The sequence below is a fragment of the Pteropus medius genome, unplaced genomic scaffold (assembly GCF_902729225.1).
Source record: "Pteropus medius unplaced genomic scaffold, Ma_sr-lr_union100, whole genome shotgun sequence".
In the NCBI taxonomy this organism is placed as follows: domain Eukaryota; kingdom Metazoa; phylum Chordata; class Mammalia; order Chiroptera; family Pteropodidae; genus Pteropus; species Pteropus medius.
The window spans coordinates 11,298,810-11,321,603 of NW_024342474.1; the positions used below are offsets into that span (position 1 = coordinate 11,298,810).

The window sequence follows — 22,794 nt, forward strand, 5'->3', positions numbered from 1 at the left end:
GACTGCCTTTCTTCCTCTTTGTCCTCCTCAGAAGAGGAGATCGAGTCCATCCTGATTTTCTAGTATTGTATAGATTAGTACAAAATAGATTTTGAGAATCTATTTTTTGACCAAATCTATTTACACACACACACACACACAGCAATTCCACTTTTGCATATCTACCCAGAAACGAGTACATGTGCATACTAAAAGAAGTAAAAAAATGTTTATAGCAGATTTATTCATAATAACACCAGCTGGAAGCAAATCCAATGTTCAGGAGGATGGAGAAATACATTGTGACATACATTTATACGCAAGGGAATACTACATAGCAATGAGAATAAACAGCAGTTGTATGCGACGATTTAGATAAATCTCACAAAATGTTGAGGAAAAAGAAGCCAGAGAGCATATTTTATTATTCCATTTACAGAAAGTTCAAGAATAAGCAAAATGAACCTATGGTCATAGAATTCAGAAGAGTGACTACCTCTGGGGAGGCATTTGTTGAAGAGGGCGGTGGCATCCTGGTAAATGTTTGACAACCAGCTCTCAAAAGACAAAATCTCTTATTTTATATCATTTTCCAATTTCCACGGTGTAAATTCTCCCACCACGGTGGATTTCAAGCTACCAATGTGATGTCACTGAGCAGAGTTGGAAAGAGATGTATATATGTATATGGTCTGCTCTGGTACATCAGTGGGAGCCAGCTCTAGCGTGCCACTGGGAGGTTGCATGTACAGTCATTCTGGTGTGCTGAAAATGTCCTGTATCTTCATCTGGATAGTGTTAACACAGGTGTAAACTTAAATTTGTTCACTTTATTGTATGTATTATACCTCCATAAAAAGTAAAATGTAAAAATGTCTATGAGAACTCAAAAGGTAAAAGCAGTTATAACTATGACCCAGAGGGAGGTCCGGAGAGGTATCAGAGATTCAATGGCTGGAAAGACAGCACTCAAATTTTCTTGTCCCCATAAAAGGTAGAGAGAAAAGAGAGGCACCATTAATAGACATTAACATAAATAGAAAAGAGATAATGAGTCCTTTAGCTGGCCCACTTTCTCAATCTTTCAACTTGAGACTTAATTCAATCTTATCATGAATGGTTGATACACCACCCAAAACAGAGTGTGGCTTCTGAAAAGCCTAGATGCACTGCCTAAACTATGTCCCTGTCGCTCAGAGATGAAGATCATTCCACAGGGTGGCTTCAGATGAATGTTTTAAAGGACAGTATCACCTGAACACAATGATCAGACAGGAAAAAGCACCAACGTAAAGAATGTTACTTTTATTTTGAGTAAAAATGTACATTCATATCATTTTCCTAGTATTACTAAAATCTTAAATATGCTCAATATGCCTAGAAGATATCTATGGTCTAGCTAAATGAGAAATCCTAATAGGACAGCTGCCCCTAACATATACAGCAGTAACATATTTGAAGTTACAAAGCTAAAGCAAAATTTTAAAGGCGTTTGATTGATGGTAGCTCAACACATCCACAGATTCATTTGCTTCCAATCTGGCAAAACAGGACCATAGAAAATATCAGACCGAGTATCTAGAAAATAAAATAACAGGATTAACATGGAATTTAAAGGAAAATGCTAGAGATGTTATAAACAGACAGAAAGAACATTATATATGAAAATGTCCTGGCTACTGAAAGTTTTAATTTTATGTATCTAAGTTTTCTCTCTTCTTGGGAAATTAGAGACTCCAATGGGACAAAAGAGAATTGAGAAAGTTCTCAAGTAGTTTTGTTTTTAAATCAGGGTTTTCGGCGAGCCAATCCACCTCTAACCTGCCCTATTCGATTGCGCAGTAGCAGCTACCACCAGAGCACCCCGCCCTTCTGGAACACACACACCCTTCTGTAGGATGTCTGCCCTGAAGCTCAGCGAACTCAGGCCTCTGGGTGCTCAATACACCTACTGCTTCCATAAATGGTTATGATCATCTGGTTTAGAACATCTGCATAAAAATCAAGGAGTCTCGCCATATTGTTAAAGTAACTTTTTTCTTTAAAAAAATCTTCCAAATCTATGGAGAATAGCTTAATTTAGGAATTTCCTTTGCAGTGAAAAAGCACAGCTGAGGATCTGGGCCATAATTTCTGTCTCATTAAGTAGCTCTCCCAAGAATGAGGGACCCCAAAACTTGCCCTAAATGGCTCTGCAGTTAGTGACTTGCATGCTGTGGCTTTGATGTAGAAACGACAGAAGGACCGGTGTGCATGACAAATAGAAAGTTCCTTCCCCACCAGCCCACTTTGAGGTGAGGCAGGAGGAGGAGCTGCCATTTATGCTGAGTCACCTCAAGTGCTCCTACCTTACTGAGACTTTCTGTTTAATAATTCTTTCCTTCAAATACATTTCAAATGAGAACTACTAAATAACATTTCTGTCTTCTTAAAAAAAAAAAAGGTACCAATTCTCTACAAAAATAATGATTTTCATTCAGAATATTCTCAAAGTCATTCTTTTACAATCACTTTAAAAAGCTTTGAAAGAACATTATATATGAAAATGGTCTTTTCACCTGGTCCCAAGCCTCAACTCTGGGAGACAAGTATCAGGAAAGAATAAAGAAAATGCACAAAATACTAGGACAAGGCAACTGTCATATTTCACTGTCACACCCTTGAAACAGAAGCCACCATTCATCAGCAGACCAGACAGTTAATCTCATACTTTCTTGCACCTCACTGCCCCTGAAATGAAAATGTATCATTGTTCATAAAAATAACAAGTAATTAAAAGATTCATGGTATGAAGAGTCAGGATAAACTTGCTATGAGTGTACATGAGTTCCCATATTCTGGAGCAATCTAAAAAATGTTGTAAAATTATCATTTTCTCACAGTTCAAACTGTGCTATTATTGGGATGTCCTGTAAGGATGACTTTTATCCTACAAAGTGATGACTATCAGTGTCAGTGGCTTTTTTTTTTTTCCCCCTCATTTGAAATGAGAAGAGAACATGCTGATCATTTTTTGTGCTTGTAAGTTGCTATGGTCAAATAAGGAGAGATGTGATGGTCTGGTTATTTAATTAGGAATAATGAGAATTCCAAAACTATCTATAGGGAAAATTTTCTTACAAAATAAAACATTTTGCATAGATTCCTAATGCTCTCTAAGAAGCATCCCTCAGGTATGTGGTCTTAGCCTTAAAAGTAACTACTGGCCCCTCCCTCAGAGCCCATGCCTAAACAGATTAACAGCAAAGGTCTAAATGTTGAAGGGTAATTTTTTTATATGATTTTTTATGGAGATAATTCAAATATATTTTCTTCAGAGAGATATTTGCCCCTGTTTTCTTCTTAAAAATACTTTTTAGAGGAATTTTTCTCTCTATGGGTCTTGTATTTCTTGAAGTTGAACTTGGGAAACAGTATGAAAACAGGTCTAAGTATTAGGCAACTAGTATCAATGACTATAAGAGAGACTAATGTATATTTTTTTGGATACATTTTTATAGATTGGGTATCAGAAGACTATTTTCAAACCTCTTTTTTGAATAAAAAGAGAGGTAATATAAAATGATTTTTTTCTCTTCAAATCTAGAGGTTTTAGATTGAGAGATTGAACATAAAAAATTTCAAATAGTTCTATAAACAGACTATCATATCTACATATAGGCAGCCTAGAAATCACACTTAACTGGCATAACTAAAAATGTTATATTTTATGATAATAACATATATAAATTCCACACCTATAAAAAAAGATTTTTATTAAAGTATTTCCCTAACCATATCTTTAGAACAACCAATTAAATATCGAAATATGTAACAAACACATGGAATATACCAATTTCATAGAATACTGAAGTGCTATTCCTCTTGTAATCTTATTTTCCATTAGATGCATTAAGATTTTTGGCAATGCCTTTGGCTATGATAATGAGAGACGTCAATCTCCCCAGTTGATTATGTCCTTATTTTCTCTGGTTTTGGTTTTGAGAAGCTTCTTAAAAGCATCCATGGGTTGTAGCCAGTCATAGTCAATTTGCACCTAACATGGAATTTGACACTTATATTGATACCTACTTGAATATCTCATTTAAAGTCCGCTCTTTCCATCATTCATTTAAAGTCTACTCTAGCAACGTATATGTGTGTGTGATTTATGTTTATAAATGTATAAGTACATATGTGTGTGATTCTTTGCTCACCTCTATGGCCACTAGCTCATATTTCTCAATTAGCATTAACCCAGAATACAAAGCAGAGAAATAAAGGACTGAATTCACAAAAGGCAGAATCTAGAGAAATAGTCTTAATACACAGCACCATTTAACTTTGATCACATATCAGACATTAAGAAAGACAGCCATGTTTCCAGCAGAGAATGTCTTATATTTAGACCTATTCGTCTGGGCTACTGGGAAGTAAAATGCAACATCCCAGATTTACTGCTAATTAATTGTCCCCTATCCTTTCTCTAATGGTTGGCTGGGACGTTACACCAGTAACCTAAACGACCACTTAGAACACATTAAAGTGCTTCAATCTCAGCTAAAATTCCTCTCTGGCAGTGATGTGGCATATGAGTAAGAGGTAGGAAGCTACTAGCAATCCCAAGGAAGATGTGTACAACATTCCACGAGCATAAAGCAACAGTCACTCAGCCTAGCTAACCAGCTCTCCGAGGCACTAACCAAGACACCTCACACATTGTTAGGATTCCTGTCAATGCCCTGAGCAGGATTGTGAGTGAATTTGATTCACTTGGTATCTAAATTAATCAAGATCTAGGATGATTCCAAAAATGTTTCTCTGAAACAATTTTATTTCATCTTTCTGGCAAAGAGTTTTAGGCCACGTAAAAGGTATTCTTCAGGTTCTTAGGGGGAAAAAAACATACCAAGAAAGCTCATCAAGATAAAAACTATATACAGGATATTTTCCAATATTAATAATTAAATTGATAAGAGTAAATACATACACCTCAAGCAGAGCTTCCTTAAAAACTTCTCCAAATGAGTCCATCGCCTTTACACTGAGAAAATCAAAGGCAACTCTCTGGAGTTTTTAGAACTTGTCAGATTTCTCTGGAATTAAATAGCAGGAAAATAGCTCCCCACACCCTTGAGTTTGGTTTTTTATTTTGTGTTTCAAAATCAGGAAGAGAGATGAGAAAACGTAAAGGTTGTGTTTTGGATTTATTTGGTGTTTTTTCTTCTAACTTCAGGAAACTTTAACTCTTGTAATGATTTTCAATGGGAAAAAGATATTTGGGACTAAGAACTATGTGGAAATTAATTCAGTTTTTATTTCCCAGTAGAGAGATCACTCAGAAATAATAGACTTAGCCCTGTTCAATTCATAAGACTATAATCCCCTCCCCAGACCCAAGGCTGATAGATGGAGATGCTGGCTCTTGGACATTTGGTACCCAGTGCTTTTCTGAAGCACCTCATTTTTATTTGGCTCACCATAAATATTTGTTAGAAGAATTAATGAACAAACATGGAATGAATAAAGAGTTAATAATGAAAAATTATACTGTACCTCAATAAATGCCAGTCCAAATGCTATTCCAATTGTTATGAGAATGTGTGTTTTAACTAAGTTTTTTATGAAAGAAATGCATGGCTGTTAAAAAAAAAAACATAAAAAAATTAGCTTTAATAATATTTCGATGACCTTATTAGAATTAAGATTTTTCCCCCAATTAGGTTTACTTTTTACATTGTAACCAAGAAACATACTCAACAAAAAGAAATTGGACTACCAGAGGGTAGGGGATGGGGGAGGAGGGGATGGTAGACAGGGTAAAGGAGGTCAAATATAGGGGAGTAGAGGGAGAGTGAAGTGGGTAAAGGGGATCAAATACATGGTAGCTGAAAAAAACTGTACTTCAGGTGGTAACACACACAATAGAGTATACAGATGTCAAATGATAATGTACACCTGAAAATTATATAATTGTATTAACCAATGTTATCCCAATAAACTTAATTTTTTAAAAAAAATGTATTTATGAAATTAAAAATAAAAAAATAAAAGGAAGAAAAAGAAATTGGATTATTTTCTCCACTTCACATTCCTCCCCCCTTCAAAAGTTTATAATTGTGATTTTTCATACATTAAAAAGCATTCGAGGGGCAAAATTTTGCTTCAACTTCATCATTACTAAATCTAGAGGTCTTTATGTATAAATAATAATTTTATCCTAACTTAAAATTATTCATTTTACAGCTGTTATCACCTTGACCGTGTATTTTTTAGGTCTGTAATCTGCAGCAGAGAGTTCCCTGGTTGGGATTTCAGCTTATAATAGCACAAATTTTCATTTTTAAAAGAAGGTTTTTAAAAAATTTCTTACTAATAATTATTAGGTTTATTTTTACCTTAAAAAGAAAAAATTTATTATGTCCACTATTATGTTCTTACTTTTGATAAAAAAGAGAATTTTAAAAGTTGCCTCTTTGCCACAGTTTTTGAAATTTATTCAAACCAGCATGCAATTCCAAACTTAAAACATCTCAGACCAGACCCAAAAATTCCAAAAATTGTTAACTATATGAATAATTTTTAAAATGCAAAATACTACACACTGCAGTAATGCTATTATCTGTATTGTCAGAAAATATATCATCCCTATGATAGTCTTATATGTGTGAAGGGCTAACAAAATATTTGTTAAATAAAATTAAAAAATAAATAAAAGTTCTCCATAAGGCTGAGTAAGACAGTCTTTTTCTCTTTATTCCTGAATGCAATGAGCCTCATATGATCCAAAGTGGTAAACATTAGAAGGAATTATTATGTCATTTAGGATTAACTGGGAAATTAATGATCATATCTACTGAGTCACATTTGTTATAGTTGAGTTTTCTCCCCCTTTCCCCTCTAGATGACCAGGTTATCTTGGCAAAGGAAAGGGGTGAGGGGAAGAAACAAATTATGGCCATTTCAGATTTCTTGTTTTTCCAGACTTCTTACAAATGATACAAAGCAGATGGAAGTATTTTATGAATTTATGTCCTTCCTTTTGGGAAACTAGTGCAGCTATCAGCCTATATTCAGCTGAATTATGTGTGACTTTGGAGAGAATGTCTATTATTTTTAAGGATAATGCTAGGGTTTTTCAAAACCTATCCCAAGGAAAAACATCTTTGACTTAAATCTTTAATGGGAGATAGATAACAATCGGCAATTGAATTTACTAATTTCCTCATTATTCTAAGTGGAAGCTACATTTGTTTATACCATATTCATTTCCCTCTTTTGTGCGGATATTATGTCACTAAAAATTGGTGGTCAGGGGGAGGGAAGGGGGAGGAATATAAAAAGTAAGAATAAAATTGTTTTACTGATATTACTTGACTCTGAAAAGACATGTGGTCTGATAGATAACTTCTCCCCCATGTGTTAGTTTAAATATAATAATAGTAATTTTCCTTAAGAAGAGTCTCCTTAATTTTGATACTATTGTAAAAAAGATGTGATAGTAGGAGAGAAGTTTTTCCTGAGATACTTCCTATTTCCCAATATATAATTACCCTCTGTAGCCATTACTAAGCCAATTAGATTGAAAATAATCTTCTGGTATTACATAAATTAGTTCATTGAATTATAGTAGCTGTTATGTATCTCTCTCCCAATAGGCTACAATCTCCTAGAGGATCCAAAAAAATGTCTGATTCTAGCAAGGGTCTATCTAACACATACTAGGCACTGAAGAATAACAGCAAATAAATGATACATTAATATCGATTGTCATTTTTGTACACATTCCTTTCAGGAAGAAAGGACAAATTCTATAAAGGCCTGTGATAAGAGACAGATATCATGCTCTCTAGGAAGCCAACTATGACCCCCAAAGACTGAGTTAGATGGGGCCCTTTAACATCTCGCGTATGCTCCAATCCAAGAAATAGCAATAGTTCATTGGATTGAATTGTCTAATAATCTTTCTCTCTTCCCTCTTTAAGCATCAGCTCCATGAGTGCAGACACTGTGCTCTGTTAAGGAAAGGATCTCCAGAAGCTGGTAGAAGGCCTGGCACACAGGAGGTGGTCAATAAATATTTGATAAATTAAGCAATAATAAGAAATATGACATTCACATATTGACATCCACAATATAAATATGACATCAATAGATAAAAGATAAACCCAGCTTTTTCAATTGACTTTACATGTCTGAGGCAATTTTTAAATTGGAGCAGTAATTAGACAAATAAATAAGTATGCTTAACATCCAAAACTGAAAGCCCTCAAGGCCAAGTCCTTTTCTTATACCTATATAATTACTTGAGAAAAGGAACATTTGATTAGAAAAAGAAAGTTTACTTCTAAAATTAAAGTGAAAATATAGTTTTCTAGAACTTAAGTTAAAAATTAAAAAATAGAAAATAATGATTAAAGTCACTAAAGAGAAGACAAAATAAACTTTTTCTGTGTTAGTTTGTACTTTGCCTCTACTTGCAGTAGAATGTTACTTTGATCTATTAGACCTGAATCTAAATGATGCTAGACTCATAGAAGAAATGAAATACTTTCGCCTTTTTATATCTGCTTTTATCTTTTAATAAGGATTTCTTTTTTATTTGAGAAATCCTTAGGAATTTTATATCATGATTCCCATTATAATTGCAATTTAATTTTTTTGTAAAGACTTGCATAGTGAAAAAAAATTAACAGAACCACTTACTGTGCCAAATTTGTTCTTACCTCTTTGTAAACATAATTTCCTTCATACTGTATACAAGAAGAATCCGATGTATCTGGACATTTGCATGACTTGGAATGGGATTGAAAATTATTTCCCCAGTCAGAAGGTCCATTGACCAAACCACAGCATTTAAACTATTTGATGAAAAATAGAAAAAGCAGTCACTAAAGAAGATAAAACATTGTCAGTACATTGAATCATATTCTTCTGAAACCATTATTAATATTTTTTTTATACTAAAATATCATGTAAGTCACCTCACTCATGTCTCTGAATATAGAAGCAAAAATAAAGGTATCTTACTTTTTGGTCTTAACATTAATGAAAGAAAAATAGATTGCAGATGCAAAAGTCTAAGGAACTTTGGGAAAAAAATGAAAAACTCACTTCTAGGTTTTAATGACAAAAGAGAGGCAGACTCAGATCCACGTATCCTAGACTTTAAGAAAGAAGCTCCCGAAAGTTCATGGGAGAGTCAAGATCTCTTTAAAGAACTTTTTCTCAAAAGAGATGAGAGGTTTTAAAAAAAGAAATTTCTATCTCATGATCTTTGATCATTTCTGGAGGTTAGGAGTAAAGGAATGAGAGGCCTCTTAAAGGCCAAAGAAGAAGCTTAGTGGGCCTCTTATGAAATTAAATTTTATATGGACATCAGTACAAGAGGGAAAGGGTTACAAATAAGAGATAAAACTCTTAGAATAATGTCAGAAAAGTTCTTGTTTTCGGCCAGAACAAACTGAAACATGGGGAAACACTAGGGAAATTTGTGGTCATGTTTGGGAAAGAAAAACCAGGAAGCGATAAGCCCAATGACTCAGTGTATATGGCACATATTATTAGATAAAAGAGAGAAGTAATTATCTTTTATCTTGTCCTATTTGCTCTATTATGGAGAAAACTCTGTGCAGAGAGGTAAAAAAAGTTGCTGAAGAAAATGGAACCAAGACTGGGTAGTTTTCCAGGCTCAGATGCATTGCAATGCAAGGATGCTGAAAGATGCAGTGCACTGGATGGGTGGCCACATTGTCCATGCTACTCAGACCTCTCTATGTCACAGTTTCTTCATCTGTAAAATATAGATAATAATAGTTGCTAATAATAGTATAAATTCGTCAATTTGTTGTAAAGATAAAAATGAATAAAGCCATGTGAAGATATGAAGTGCTTAGCCTAGTGGCTGGCTTATAGAAAGCACTCAATATGTGTTAGCTGTTATTGTTGTTTTTGTTTTGTGGTTGTTATTTCTATTACGTTCTCACAGTACATGATCTGTTCAACACTGAAATCAATGATTTAGATAAAGATATGGAAAGAATCTTGTCAACTCTGTAGCTGATATAGAGCTCAGAGTGATGATTAAAACATTGGAGAACAGAATCATTTCAAAGATAGTTCAAACAATGGACTTGAACTAACAAGTTCAACTGAAGCAACTATAAAGTCTTTAATTTTGGCTTAAAGACTTAATTGCACAAATATATGATTCAGAAGGTGCTCATGTGACAAAGAGCTGGAGATTTCAGTTGGTCCTAAGGTCGATCAGTATCAGCAAAGGAGGCAATCTTGAAATAACCACATTTCCTGTTCCCATGGTAGACATGATCCATTGCAAATTCTTTCTGATTAAATAATCTTGAACAATATTAATTGATACAAACACTCCAGACCAAAAAGAATATATGTCCCAACATACGCACTCACAGATCAGTCCATATTTGGAATACAATATACCTCAGTCTTCCTTAGGGAGCTATAGAGACATATTTACAAAAGACAGAGTAGGGGGTAAGAAAGCTAAACTTAGCATGATATCTGGTCACCAGATCACATGTGAAAGCAGTTGGGGAAGAAGTCGGTCAAGACTTGCTGAAAGAGTTCTAACAGCCAGATGAACAAGGCATTGTTCAGGAGATGAGACAATAACCTCTAGACAAACAGTCATCACCAAGAATCCAAGAGGGGCATCTTCCATTAGGATGTTAGCAGAGAATTTGTGTGAGAATTCCCTGAAATCCAAAGAGAAAACCATTTAGTATCTATAACTTCTGTCCATGTGTGGTGGGGCCATAGGTCACCCAGCCAGAGTTTGAGGTAGGGTTTTTTTCCCAAAAGAGTACTAAAAAAAAAAAGAAAAGAAAGGAAGTGGGGGCGGGGAGAGAGAGAGACAGAGAGACAGAGAGACAGAGAGAGAGAGAGAGAGAGAAAGAGAGAGAGACAGAGAGAGAGGAAGGGAGAAGGGAGGAAGGAAGCCCTGGTAGATAAAAGAAAAGTAAGAATTATAGTTCTATGAACACAAGGAGCTTCAGGCATGGAATTAGATTATAAGAATGAAAGTAATTCAGACTTGTGCCACAACAAACAGAACATTTAGAACCTCATTATGATTTCTAACAATGTGGCACTGAGATCTTGGCCACCAGGAACAATGTGCAGCAAGTGTGACTCAGGACCCAATCCAGAGACCCAGTGGTACCTGTAGTACCTTTTGTTCTAGGTCAGCTAGCAGGGAGAATCAAGGATGCTCAGTCTCACCCATGGAAGAACTAAACTGATGAAATTCTTTCTGCTTTAAACCTGGATTAATCTGAGTTTTAGAGTGGGAATAACCCAGAGGGGAGAAGAGCAAGGGATGCAGCTATGGGGGAGCTAGGAAAAGCTCAACACAGAGAAAGTTAAACAGGGACTGACTCATATCAGGTTTTTGCTCTTGGAAATGATGCTTTAAGCAGAATTTTTACAAGATGGAGTCTATCCAAATGGAAACTGGGGGATTCTCTGGAAAAAAAAAAAATGTCATCTGATAAGTGGCTCAAGAAAGGATATTTAAATTTAAAAAGCAAAACTCTTAGAAATCACACGATAGCCATTTTCAAAGAAAAAGTTGCAGTGTATAGACCCATCAGTAGATTTTCTTTTCCCTCAAAACTGCAAAAGGAAGAACTAGGACTAAATGATTTAAATTCTAGGGAGGCAGGTTTTGTTTCAAATTAAGAAAAAACACACTACTCATCAGACATGTATATAAATGGGATGAGGTGGGATAGGCAAAAATTGGTGAACTTTCAGCTCTTCAACAGTTATTTAGAGAGTGGATGAACATAGATATAAAATACTTCAGTCAATGAGAAGTCAGGTTAAATGTTCCATAAAATCCAGCTCTCCTCTAAGACTCTGAGAGTTTCTATGACATATGTGAAATGAATGTTCCATGTAGTTAATATGATGGGAATGATGAGTAAAAAAGATATGATTGGGAGGAGTTTCACAGAGTAAATAATATTTTAGTCAGGACTTAAACATATGTAGTATTTGGAAAGAAAGAGAAAAGTAGTAAGTACATTCCAAAGATGATGCAAAGGCAGAAAGGCAGAATTGTTTAAGAAATTCTGAGTAGACAAACCTGGCTGGACTATTGTTTTCATTACTGAGCAATGTTTTATAAAGTTAAAATATTAAGTAGGAGCCAGATAGTAGAATACCTTCAATGCCTGCCCAAGTTTTGACTTTGCCCTAAAGACAGCCACGTAGCCTTAACAAACAAACAAATAAACTAACAAATTGTGGGGTTAGTGTACTGATTACAAAGAATTAACTGTTACTTCAAATGAAAAAGAATTAAATGCTTCATCAAAAGAAAAGGTGGCTGAATGGATAATAAAACAAGACCCTTACATATGCTGTCTATAAGAGATTCACTTCAGATCGAAAGACAAACACAGACTGAAAGTAAAGGAATGGAAAAAGATATCACATGTGCATCCATATGCTCATTGTAGAATTATCAACAATAGCCAAGATATGAAAGCAACCTAGGTGTCCATCAATGGATGAATGGTTGAAGAAGAGGAGGTACATATTACAATGGAATATTATTTAGCCATAAAAAATTTTTTTAAAGAATGAACTCTTGCCTTTTGCAACAACATGGATAGACCTAGAGGGTATTGTGCTGAATGGAGTAAGTGACAGAGAAAGACAAATGCCATATGATTTCATTTACATGTGGAATCTAAAGAGTAAAATAAAATGAAAATAAACTCATCAATACAGAGAACATTTTGAGGGTTGCCAAATGGGAAGGAGTTGGGAGGTGGGTTAAAAAGAGGAAGAGATTAAAAATACAAATTGATAGTTACAAAATAGTCATGAGGTAAAGTATAGCATAAGGGATATAGTCAATAATACTGTAATACTTATGTATGGTATCAGATGGATAATACACTTAACGGGGTGATCACTTGGTAAGTTATATAACTGTCTAATAACTATGTTGTACACTTAAAACTAATATAATATTGTATGCCAACTATAATTGAATATTTTTTAAAATTATTGTTTAAAAAGAATTAACTAGTCCACCTCCATCACTTGTTAACTGTCAGAACTCTCTAAGCCCTAATCTCTTCATCTGTCAAATAGGAATGCTGAGGATAATTATTCTATCCACCACAAAGAGTAGTTATGAGAATTAAGTGAGCTACTAAATGTAAAACCTGGTACATAGTAAGTAGTAATAAATTATAGCTATAGTTATTTTTATGAGGGGGGACATGAGGGAGAGAGAGAGTGAGGGAGAGAGAGTTTCTCCAAACTACCCGAACACATTATCCTTCTAAACAGTAAATATTAAAACAATTATTGATTTGGCCCAATTGAGGCTTAATCTGCCATACATATATCTTCTTAATTTCTGTCCTCCTAAACTGCTTTAGAAAAAACTTTAAAATATTCTTGGATTTTTCTTATATGGTGACAGAATAATCTTTCGAAATCTGCAAAATAGAGACATTTTTTAACTTTTAAGGAACTCACATGTTAAAAATTAAGTAAACACAGAAGAACTACATCCAGCTCCACAAATGACCACAAATTCTATTTACCTGTTCTTGAAATTCAGTCAAGGCTTTCTGGAATGCTTTTGCGTTACTATCTGTTCCACTCAAAAGCTCTATGTTTTTATAGAGAGTCTCATTCAGAATGTTCTCAGACTGAAAATTTAAAAAATATTATTAAATTATTAATGCCACAAGGTAGTGTTTTGATTTTTCAAACTTTTCTAAAATTCTCAAATATCATATGTGTACACACCTCAGATCTGAAAGCAGCCCCTAGGATACCCGCTGCCACCTGCAGTAACAGGATCAAAAACAAGCCTATGAAAAACTGAAAAAAAAAAGAAAAGGAATATGTATTATTCCCAGTGCATTCAGTAACATCTTGAGACACTTCAGCATGGCACTTCTTTCTGCAGTCCAAATCATGTTACAGTTCAAAGTAGTTATTATGCACTTTATTTATTTCACCATTGCCTCAAGAAGCAAATTTTGAGACCGTTACTGCTCAGAAACATTTGCTCCAAAGATTGACCATACAAAGTGGTTAAAACCAAAATTTATTCATAGGATTGTAGGCATCGATATGATGTTAACTGGGGAAAGTTTAAAAACTTAGATAAACTTATTTGACTATTATCTTTCTCTTCTTTCTTTATCAAACACGAACTTCAAAACAAATTTCAGAACTAACTGAAAAATGTTTCTACCACTATCAGAATCACCTGGGTTTTGCTATAAATGTAGATTCGTAAAACCTGCCTCAGATCCATTGAATCATAATTTTGGAGAAGACAGCCCACAAATTATTTAAAACCACCTCCTCAATTAATGAAATTTCTCAAATTGCAAATGAGGCTTATTAATCAAAAAGGAAACCACTATGGATGCTATTAGAGTCCTGTTAAAACTCTTTCTCTGCCTTCCCTCGTAATAGAGAAGTAGTTAAAAAAATTTTTCAGAGGACCCACACAATACTTATTTTAGGAGAGACACAAGTTTCTAACATTTTTTCTATATCCATTTATTATTTTCTACTGTATAATTTAAAAGTGAAGTCTGTGGGTTGTCCCATCCCAACCCATCCTTCTTAAAGCTTTTTTAGTGACAGATACAATTATCTCACTCCCTTATCATTTTTTTTTTCAGCGTGGAATATGACTTTCCCACAGTCCGCACTCAGACACATCTCCCCAAAATAGCTTCTGTGACTCTTTAGCCGTACCCGAGGCCCACAGTTCCCCCCAAAGGCCGAGATGTTTCCCCTGGAAAGCTCAACATAACCTCGCCCATATAGACACCTTATTAACTTCTGCTTCTGACTCAAAAGTTTTCTCCCAAATCCTCTCTTTTCTTCTTGGGCCATCTTCCCTAATCGGTTCTAATTGTCTTAGTATCGTTGCACATAGCAGGTACTCAGCAATAATAGATAAACGAAGACTAAAATTGATCTTCTCTTAGGGTTTCCTATAATCTAAGCTAAACATTTGCTTCCACAATAAAACCCTCTAAACAGAAGTTAGAGTTCTATTAATCTTGGCAAGTCCTTTTGACAGATGGTGAGGATGAGAGATAATCCTCGGAAGTCTGAAGGTTGAGTATTGGTATTTGTCCGGAGAACTCACCAAAAAAAGCATGCAGCGGCTTTCTTTGATGGCACCACAGTATCCCAGGAAACTCAGAATCATGATGGTAGCACCCACAGCAATCAAGATATTCACAGCAATGTAGGGCTTACTGCTAGAGTCCTCACTGCTGAGAATCTGAAAACAGAAAAGAGAAATCAGAAAATTTCTTTCCTTGACTTTTTTTATCTAACAAAAATCCTTTGGGTACCGACTATGTGCCAGGCCCTGTTCCAGGCAAAAATCCCTGCCTTCAAGGAGCTTACATTCTTTTGATGTGTTGTGTGTCCGAATAATGTTTCCAACTTTATTTTTTTCTAAGATGATGTATTGGATATTGGATGGAAGCAATGCAATAGCCTTTTAAAACAGCAATTATTTTAAATTTAGAAGAACAGGTACTTTCATCCATGATGCGCTCTTTGGTTTGCATATTTTTTATTTTATACATAAGAGTAGCATTGTAAAGCATGTATTTTTATGGCAATTAATTAAATTATAAAGCCCAAGTTCCTCAAACTTCTGAGACTCAACAATATGAATGAATCTCCAAAACATTACGTTGAATTAAATAAGCTGTATTCAAAAGAGTGATTACTGTATGATTCCAGATTCCATTTATGTAATGATCAAGAATAGGTAAATCTAAGCAATGGTGATAGAAATCAGAGCAGCTCTTGACTTTGAGCTACGTAGGAGGGAGAGGAGGAACTGAATGTAAAGGGTTATGAGGACACTTTTTATGGTTAATAAAATGCTTTTTATATTGATTATAATAGTAATTTCTCTGATCTATACATTTGCCAAAACAAACAAAAAATTTAAACTAAGGAAAAAAAAAAGGTCTAGTGCTTGATATTCCATATCAATTCTATCTCCTTGTTCTCAGAAGATACAGTCCATAGAGTTTTCCAGAAACTCTTTATTTTGCCTGACTGTTAAGCAGTGGGATATTGAAGAAAAAATCCTAGGGTCCTATGTGGTGGGTTGGGCTATCCAACCTGCATAATTCGATGCTTCTTCCCCACATACGTACCCTTCTTCATCACCTTCATAAAACCTAACCTCAATCTACCGCTTGTCCTCTAGATATGTCCAGAAGTAAATCATAAATAAAAAGTGAAACCTTGCGCCTGCGTCATACATGAGTGCTACATGTAGCCCATCTTTCTTGTATACCCTCTATCTACTGGGCTATTTCTAGATAAAGCACCAGCTCTTAGACTAACTCAGAGACTCCACCTCTTAGAATCTTCTACACAGCATGTAGGTCAGCTCCCTTAACAGTAAATTAAAAACAAAAAACAAAACAAAACAAAAAAAAAACACTACTATGAATTATTTGTACATTTTAAAAGACTTTTTAAACCAACTCATAGCTTAGAGGAAACCTTTATTCAATAATCTGTAGGAAGGAATGTGCTGAAGTTGTCAAAGCATTAAAACGAAGATATATATTCTAGTCAGGGTCCTAATTTTTAGGACCAGTTTCCCATTTTTAAAGAGAACTGAGTCAGCCTCTGTGATATCTAAGGCCTCCTTTGTCTCTAAGAGTCTGTGCTTACAATGTTTCAATTTACATATTTAGAAACCTTTCCATTTAAATATGTCCTGAAGACTTTTTGTTCATTTTTTATATTTTGTGTTCGATTGTTGTTTGTTCATTTATGGAGCTAAGAAATCAGTTTTGTTAACAAACAAGTATGGCATCGGGGTCAAAATAGAAAATGACAAAAAACAAAAACAAAAAAACCAGCATTGGGAAACTGTCTCTACCCACTCATCATCAAATAACTGCTCTACTAGAATGTTTTGGCTGGTGCAGGCAAACCCTAAGGCATTTGAGAGGGTTGAAGCCTCACTGAATTATCAGAACTTTGCTTAAATAGCCCAGATCGAGAAAAAATATTTCAAATATCTACAAGTGAGACCTGGATGATGCAGCCAACACTTATTCGTCAAGCAGTGAAACACTTTTATGAGACTGATCTGGGCAGGTGACCCACAGCCTAAGATGGCCACAAAGTAGTGTGTTGGCCACCTACGGGTCACTGTTCCAAGTCCAGCCCAATAAGTGGCTATTCTTAGGAAAGAAGTAGAAATCTAGTTCAGGTGTTTGCTCCAGGAAAGGGACAGCAGAGTGCTAAAAGTTCCCCAGACGAACAGTGTCTAAGGTGTCTTAAAACAAAGGGAGACTTTCTAAAGGAAGAGGAATGGCTGAACCTGGAAGAAGAAGGCTCAAGGTCCTCTTCAGATTCTAAGGGATCTCCAGGGGACAAGGATAGCTGCCCATGTGCTTTGCCTCACATTGCTGAGTTTATCCTGAGGGAGAACAAAGCATCTCTAGGAGATACTTTAGTACAAAGAGATACGCTAAACGATATGTACAAAGACCTCCCTAACACCCTTCTTTTCTGTGTTTCATGTTTCACCTTCTAAAATTGCTACCTCTGTTTTCCACTAGTAAAATTCAGTTCTTTGAGGTCTGGATTCTCTGTCACTGACTACAGATAAACATAAAGTGAGCCAAATCCACATAAATTAAGCTGGTTAATGTTGTCCTGGCAGATACTGACTTTTGTTCAGGGTTACAGACTGACAGAGCACAAGAGTCAAAATGTAACCGAAGATGCCGTCTAGCTCTATTAATTCATTCTTATCCCTAGAAGTGAAGTAACAGCCTCTCAAGGACAACAGCTCTCCTTTAATTCATTCAATCTGTGTAATTTCTTAACAGATTAAATACCAAATTTGTTTACCAGAAGCACTGTGGGAAAAGAAAATGTTCCCATATCAACCAGAAATAAAAATAGAATAAAATAATCAAATAAATAAAATAAAATCAGGCTGCACACACATCTTAAAAAGGTCAAAGCACCCTTAAATAGATGGCTGTTAATCTCTGTGTTTAATCCGAGTCCCAAAGCGAGACATCAGTTTCCAAATGACAGAGATTCTGCACATCTTCAAACACTCTTAACAGGCTCAAATCCCAGAGCCTGAGGCTATGAGGAAGTCACAGTTACATTTATCAGTATAAAACAATAAATGAATTCCTAATGGACTAAGACGTTATCAACTAGTTGCCACACCTGTCTCTCACTCGGTTTCTTCAACATGGTGAGACATAAAACAAAGAAACAATTAATTCCCACAGTAATTCTCTGGATTTTCTAATGATAGAAAGCAAATTAAAAAAAAGACAGGAAAAAGGAAAAAGAAGGAAGGAGGGAGGGAGGAAAAATGAGAGGGAGGGAAGAAAGGGAGAGAGGAAAGAGGGAGGGAAGAATGAGGTTAAGAAAAGCTACCTATTTTAGTAAAGGAATCGGAACAAATGTTAATGTGCTTTTAATCTTTTTTTGAACTAGGTTATATCTAAAGGCATTTAGCTGAACCATGGTATAATAAGTTTTCATAAAAAATATATTACTTTAACTGCCAGCTTAATAATAATTATTACCAAATAAAAATCCATATTCCTCTTAGAGAGAGAAACTTTTTGAGAAACTGCTTTGAAAAGGCCCTACCAGTAGAAGATGTGATCCAGAGTAGTGGCAAGAGCGTAGACAACAAAGAACAAGAAAACTGCCCTGCATGAGGTAAGAACAGTAATTTGAAAGCTGGAGCGCCGCTGAGAAGGGGAGAGAGGAGTGGAAGCAGGGGCATCAGGAAATGGTGAGAGGCATGATGTTGGGTAAAACTAATAGAACAACCCTCCCACACTCTCACCCGTTTCCCTCCCCCCACACACATGCTCTTTCTACATTTGCGATACCGTTGTATGGAAAAGAAGCAGTGCATGTGGAATACAAAGACTGGAGCCGGAATTAACCGTATGAACTAAATTTTCTCCAGACCTGTAGAAATCTTGGTAAGAGCTTTGTCACAGGGCCTGGCACGTGTGTGGTGGGGAGAAGAGAGTCATGCTAATCCTATCTGGAGGGCGAGAAGCTGGACATCCCCAGCCAACTGCTGAGTTATACCAGTGTGACCGGCCTCTTACTGTTATAAGGGGTACCCTCAGTTGACACAGGTAATTTACCAACTATCTTTGTACTCTGTTGCCTTTGAAGCACATTCAAATTCTTCTCCAAGTGAACTTCTCACCTTCTTCACCTTTGAACCACCACCTCGCCTTGGAATCAGCCAAATTATTGTCAATAACTTCTTAGACTACCAAAATTGTTCTTGGTGGAGTGGAAAGGTGGTCTATATCCACCACCCACACTTCAAGCTGGCCTTTAACAAATAAGGATGGAAGCTAGTGTGCTGGCTGGAAAATTACTGCTTGGCTATCGCCCATGGGAACATAGGTTATCACCCATGGAACATAACATTCTAACAATAAGCTTTGTGCTTCTGTACCCCCGCTTGCACAACTAACCTGTGGGTTGACAGTTAGTAAATAGAAGAAAAATAGACTTTTGTGTTCAGACAGAATGAGGAATGGGGTTTAGGGCTTAAAAACCCTGTACCACTACATTTCAGGGCTGCCTAATTTGGGGTCTGCGTACCCCTGGTAGACCCGGCTGGCTGAATAAAGAGTGTGCTTCCTATAACTCACTGGTTTCTGGTAGTCCGTGTGTCTATCGGGGGCTGGCGGCCACAACACTAGTTCCCAGTTTGGACCCTTCCCACCTCCACTTTCATTGCAATCTTCCTATTTTTGAAGTACCTTCTCCATTCTCCAGAAGGACTGACGCGTGCCTAGCACAGTACCAGGCACAGAGTGAGTAGTTTTGATTAATTAAATTGAATTAAGTTACAAAATCACATATCAATGCAAATAATTACATGAGGCAGTTAAGGAAAATACTATATAAATATTATTTTTGTTGTTGTCATTGCTTTGATAATTATAAGAGGAATAAAACTATTCTTGGAGCAGAGAAGCATATATTTATTTATTTACCTCTTGACCATCTTTGCTTACTCGTATCCAAATTGCTACTGCCAGGATCGAGATACCACATAGCTGCAGGAAGAAAAAATATATGTATTAGCGTACAACTAAGATAAACTGCAACTCTAATTTCATATACCTCTAGCTATCTGGTTACAATGGTTAATCATTAATTACACCATTATGACCTAAAAGACATAAGTGAGGCATATTCAGGTGAAGATAATCGCTAAAATGTTTCCTTGTAATTGGTTTGATAAGAAAGTTTCCCATCTACAGTCCATTCATAGGTCTAGGATAAGGGGTCATCTCTACTATGGGGTAGGGGAAAGACGATTTTCCACGTTTCAGTTATAAATGTCTTTTTGCTTATACAAAATGTAAGTCACAACAGTTTAAAGACAAAATATCCTTATTAGCCCCCAGAGTTTGTCTCTGAGGAGCTGCTTAGACCAAAAGAAAGTGAATAACTGACTAATTACAAAACATTCCTTCGAGATTCAAGAAGCAAAAAGTTAGGATAGACAGGGAAAATGCAGAACATTTGACAAAATTTGCAGTTAAACAACATGGATTTATAACACTTTTTGTACCAAAATAAACTCTTTTAAAACTCTTTGAGGTAGTAAAGCTTACCCAGAGAAGAAGAACAATGAGGAACAGTACTTAAAGTCTTAAATTCCTTTAATGGCTTTACCAGATTATTTAATTTGGACCAAGGCCAACACATAAAATGTGAAACACATTTTACTTTTGTGTAAGGAAAACCCTTGTCTTTTGTTTTTTTTTTTTTAAAAGATATATATTTTGTGGCCTCAAAAAAAAAAATCAAAGATCTATTATTAGATAGAGATGTTGAGAATAAGCACGGTAACATACCTAACACAGCAGGCCTTGGAGAACTTTCTAGACTATTCTGGTTTATGGTGCCCTGACAGAGAAATGCCTGAGTCCAGTGACCTTGTAGCATCATTGCTTTCATGCCTGTTTGAGTCATATGTCTGGAATCCCAAAACAACAGTTTCACTTTTAATAGCTTCTCATTAAGTTTGCCATAGAAGTAGAGTCAACGGCTTTGTTAGGGAATGGCGAGTGCCATGAATAGTTGAATAACTAGAGAATCTGTGTTCCCTAAAAGATCTCAAAAATCATCCTGATTCAAACCCTTCATTTCAGATAAAGAAACTCCCTGAGAGCTAACAGTCATGTTGTGAAAAACCAGCACCACCCTATCTTGCCTCTACTACATGCTTCTACTCCTACAAAAACGCAATGGAAAACCAAAGCTCTTTATTAAAACTGACCTATACAAATTTAATTATCTTAACAGGTGAGCACATGCACATACTGTAAAATACAAACCATTGAAAATAATAGCTTTAGAGCCTGAAAAAACTCCTTATTTCTTCTCTCCGTTTCAACTCATTCTAATTTCATTTGCAGATGAATATAGATACTCATTTTAACAGTTCTTTGTTAATAAATAAGTCTGTAGGAATTTATGTCAAATGATAATGAGACTCTGGGATTTTCAGTAATTTTAATAGCAGCTGCGTTTTGTTGTTTATTTGATTGGTTCACTAATATTTTCTTTCTTCTTTCACAAGAAGGTTTACATTACCCGAATAGTCACTTTGACTTTTAGCTTTAACTGAAAAAAATTAATTATCTAAATAAAAACTATAATTATTATCCTTATCTGATACTTACTGATGAAACTATAAAAAAATCCTTAAGAACTCTTAAAGACTAAGAGTATGTTATTGTTTAAACGCTTATTTTTTGTTTGTTTCTGTATGACTTTTTAGTTCACTTTCACAATATTTTTAGACATCCAATCATTCAGAAATCTTATTAAATCAACCATATTTTCCCCTCGAATAGCTTTTAGTCTCAACCACAGAAAGTTATCTGTAATATTAACACTTAAAAGAAGGAGTATCAAAATAACAATGAGAAACCACCATTCACCTATTAGAATGGCCAAAATCTGGAACACTGACAACCCCAAATGCTGGTAGGATGTGGAGCAACAAGAACTCTCGTTCATTGCTGGCAGGATGCAAAATGATACAGCCACCTTGGATGACAGTTTGGCGGTTTCTCAGAAACTAAACATACTCTTAGCATTTGATCCAGCAACACCACTCCTTGGTGTTTACCCAGAAGAGTTGAAAACTTACGTCCACACGCAAACCTGCACAGAGACTTTTAGAGCAGCTTTATTCATAATTGCTAAAACTTGGAAGCAACCTAGATGTCCTTCAGTAGGTGGATGCATTAAAAAAAACTGCGGTACATCCAGACAAGATAATAGTATTCAGGGCTAAAAAGAAATAAGTTATCAAGCCATGAAAGGATATGAGGAAACTTATATGCATATTGCTAATCTGAAATTGCTACATACTGTTTGATTCCAACTATATGACATTCTGCAAAATGCAAAACTATGGAGTCAGTAAAAAGATCAGGGATTGATGGAAGGGGTATGAAATGAATAGGCAGAGCATGGAGAATTTTTAGGGCTGTGAAAATATTCTGTATGATACTATAGTGATGATACACATCAATGTAATTATACATTTGTCCAAATCTATAGAAATTACACCACCAAGAATCAACCATAATGTAAACTGTGGTCCTTGGGTGATTATGATGTATCAATGTAGATTCATCAATTATAACAAGTGTACCTCTCTGGTAGTCATATTGATAATGGGGGAAACTATGCATATGTGGTGACAAAGGA

The 22,794-nt window shown here is 35.5% G+C and overlaps 1 protein-coding gene across 1 annotated transcript in view; it reads right to left on the reverse strand.

Annotated features, from left to right (window-relative positions):
* Window positions 1-203: 203 nt before the first annotated feature.
* The window catches only part of TSPAN8 (tetraspanin 8), a 31,749-nt gene continuing 9,158 nt past the window's right edge, over window positions 204-22,794 (reverse strand). The window contains exons 2-8 of the mRNA XM_039866020.1: window positions 20,055-20,117; window positions 15,143-15,280; window positions 13,774-13,848; window positions 13,566-13,673; window positions 8,685-8,819; window positions 5,515-5,598; window positions 204-1,557 (exon numbers count right to left, since the gene is read on the reverse strand). Of these exons, the coding sequence (XP_039721954.1) occupies window positions 1,504-1,557; window positions 5,515-5,598; window positions 8,685-8,819; window positions 13,566-13,673; window positions 13,774-13,848; window positions 15,143-15,280; window positions 20,055-20,117 (657 nt within the window). The 3' untranslated portion in view covers window positions 204-1,503. The remainder of the gene's footprint in view (window positions 1,558-5,514; window positions 5,599-8,684; window positions 8,820-13,565; window positions 13,674-13,773; window positions 13,849-15,142; window positions 15,281-20,054; window positions 20,118-22,794) is intronic.